Here is a 3,064-nt window from a genome sequence, read left to right as displayed (position 1 = left end):
GAGACAGAGGAGACAGAGGACAGAGGAGAGGAGACAGAGGAGACAGAGGACAGAGGAGAGGAGACAGAGGAGACAGAGGACAGAGGAGAGGAGACAGAGGAGACAGAGGACAGAGGAGAGGAGACAGAGGAGACAGAGGACAGAGGAGAGGAGACAGAGGAGACAGAGGACAGAGGAGAGGAGACAGAGGAGACAGAGGACAGAGGAGAGGAGACAGAGGAGACAGAGGACAGAGGAGAGGAGACAAAACAACAAATTTAAACTCTGCTGGTCTGTGGCGCCCTCTGGTGGTTAGGGTCTACAGAACAACCTCCTGCATCTGGAGACCTGTCCAGATGTTCAGAGTTCAGACTAGGTCTAAAGAGTCAGGGTCCAGTTTGGAGTCAGGGTCCAGTTCAGGGTTCAGGGTCCAGTTCAGGGTTCAGGGTCAGGATCTGGTCTCACCGCAGCTTTAGCCTCGGCCTGCTTGGCTTTCTTCAGCCGGGCCTTGCAGATGTCCAGGTCCAAACGTCGGTTCTCCAACAGACGCCTCTCTTTCTGCGGAGGAGAAAACAGAACTTCTGTAGACCCGGTCTGAGGTTCTGGTTCTGGAGCATCCTGCGAGCCGGTCTCTTACAGAGATGGTCCTCCAGTCTCCCTCCAGGAAGTTCCTGAGAGGAGACAGGAAGGTGGCGTTGGCGGTCTGCAGGAAGTCTCTCTCAGCTCCGCCCAGTTTCTTCTCATGCTCTCCAACGATGATCAGGGTCTTACCTGAAACCCAGKCCGGGATCAGCGGGGCCACTTTCATCACCAGAACCAGTCCTGGCTCAGGGTCTTACCGTACGGTGAATCTGGTCCAAACTCCTTGGCAGCGTCCAGCATGTGCTGACCCAGCAGCTCAGAGTTGGTGGTTCTGGACGGAAGCTTCTTGTCCAGTTTGTCATAGATGAACTCCTCGATCCGAGCACCTGGACCACAGGTGAGACGCAACAACTGAAGAACCGGTCAGGTCCGATTTAATGGCCCGAGGGTTCTGGGTCTGGTCTTTGACTGAATGACTGAGGAGGTTCAGTTAAGGACTGGATCATGTTGGACCAGATCAGAACAGAACCAGGACTCAGCACATTTTAACCAGACTCCAGTTCTCCCTTCAGAACCGGTAATACAGAACTCAGAACCTGCTTCAGTCTCACACCCAGTGCATTCTGGGTACAGAATAAAAACAACTCACCGGTGTGGTCAACTGCAGCGTGAAGAAGACAAAGGTCAAAGGTCACAACATGTCAGRCAGGGTCATAAACACATCAGAGCAGCTTTTCTGACAACTCTTCCTCTGATTCATGAATCAAATGAAACGATTCTGAATCTGAATCTTCAAGGAATCATTAAAGACGAACCTGCCTCAAACCATCAGATCAGGTTTTTATAACGAGGGTCTTTCAGAGCACAGGAACCGTTCCTCAGGTTCTTTCAGGTTCTCTCAGGTTCCTTAAAGTTCCTCAGGTTCTTTATGATTCACACAAATGAATCAAATGAAATGATTCTGAATCAGAACATTAAAAGAATCATAAAAGAAAAACCTGCCTCAAACCATCAGATCAGGTTTTTATAACGAGGGTCTTTCAGAGCACAGGAACCGTTCCTCAGGTTCCCTCAGGTTCCTTAAAGTTCCTCAGGTTCTTTATGATTCACACAAATGAATCAAATGAAATGATTCTGAATCAGAACATTAAAAGAATCATAAAAGAAAAACCTGCCTCAAACCATCAGATCAGGTTTTTATAACGAGGGTCTTTCAGAGCACAGGAACCGTTCTGTGCAACTTTTTAGGAACCTTTTCCAGGAACCAGGATAGTTTCCTGTTTGTTTGTTTGTTTGTTTGTTTGTTTGTTTGTTTGTTTGTTTGTTTTTACTGCAGGAACTAAAATGGACCCAGGGCAGGAACTGACCCAGCAAACAGCTATGAGGATGTTTCGTCTGGTTCCTGCGGTTCTAACCCGGGTTCTAGCCCACCTGACGTGTTCAACAACAAACAGATTCATTCAGGACCAGAACCATCACAGAACTGACTCGGGTTGGGCTGRAGCAGGARCTCCGTCTGTCTCAGGATCTTCTCYGTCCAGTTCTTGGTGCTGTCCCCTCTGGAGATCAGGTTGTCCAGGTGAGGATCCAGCTCGGTCTTCTCGGCCTGGCCCAGTTTCTCCTCTGTGAACTAACAGATGAATGTTTATTTCAAATATGTTTAATTAAATCAATGAAATATATAAAAATAAAACGTTTCTCTGACAGAAAACAACGGTTTGAAACCAGGAAGGGCTGCTGTCTGAAGAGATGAAAGGAGAATTTAACTCAATATTTAAAATCTAACAGATAATTCTAATCATCTAAAACAGATACCGAACATTAAAAAAACAGTCCAGATTAATAATCTGTAGAATTATTTCCATTTGGACCGAACCAGATCCCTAAAAACACTAGAAGATCTTAAATTGACGGTTTTCTGCATGGAGTTCGGTGAGCGGGTTCCTGCTCGGGCTGCTGGCGTCACGTGACGATGATGGACTCGATCAGTCATCAATAATGGATCAGAACCGCACGAACCTTTATCGGCTTACAGAACCGAGCCCAACAATACAGACAACCAGAACCACCAGCTGCAGACCGGACCGGACCGGACCGTGTCCCGCGGCTGTTTATCACCCAGACAGAACCTTTCTAACGGAACCGCATCCTGATCGATCTGCTGCAGCAGAACCGAACCCCGGAGGTTCTACCTGCACGGCCCGGGTGAAGAACACTCCCGCATCTGAAGCCAGCTTCTTCACGTTGAAATCCATGACGGTTCCGACCAGGTTCGGGCTGCTTCTTTATTGCTTCGGGACCAGGTTCGGACTTGTTTTTGTCTCCTCCGGATCAGCTGAGCCGCAGAACTGGAGCCTGATCCGGGTTCGGAGCTCCGCTGCCCGCCCTGCGTTTAAAGAGACAAGAGCGGTACCGGGGGGAGGGGGGAGGGGTCCAAACGGTCCAAACCCCTCCTGGTACCTACCCTAAAACAAACAAACAAACAAACAAACAAACAAACAAA

General features: G+C 48.6%; 1 protein-coding gene and 1 long non-coding RNA gene across 2 annotated transcripts in view; one reads left to right on the top strand and one right to left on the bottom strand.

The window, feature by feature from the left end:
* The window catches only part of LOC106535849 (endophilin-B2), a gene marked incomplete in the record, with an annotated part of 8,614 nt that extends 5,637 nt beyond the window's left edge, over positions 1 to 2,977 (bottom strand). Inside the window, 6 exon segments of the mRNA XM_014032981.1 lie at positions 445 to 537; positions 617 to 750; positions 819 to 947; positions 1,211 to 1,222; positions 2,050 to 2,191; positions 2,754 to 2,977. Coding sequence (XP_013888435.1) covers positions 445 to 537; positions 617 to 750; positions 819 to 947; positions 1,211 to 1,222; positions 2,050 to 2,191; positions 2,754 to 2,816 — 573 coding nt within the window.
* LOC106535850 (uncharacterized) lies at positions 1,376 to 1,970 on the top strand. Its single transcript, XR_001312483.1, has 2 exons — positions 1,376 to 1,463; positions 1,637 to 1,970. It is a non-coding gene; the product is annotated as an uncharacterized LOC106535850 (long non-coding RNA).
* Positions 2,978 to 3,064: the final 87 nt, after the last annotated feature.

The sequence above is a fragment of the Austrofundulus limnaeus genome, unplaced genomic scaffold, assembly GCF_001266775.1.
Source record: "Austrofundulus limnaeus strain Quisiro unplaced genomic scaffold, Austrofundulus_limnaeus-1.0 Scaffold1591, whole genome shotgun sequence".
NCBI classification, from domain to species: Eukaryota; Metazoa; Chordata; class Actinopteri; order Cyprinodontiformes; family Rivulidae; genus Austrofundulus; species Austrofundulus limnaeus.
Note: the sequence above shows the minus strand (reverse complement) of the source record. Positions and strands in the feature narration are given on the sequence as shown.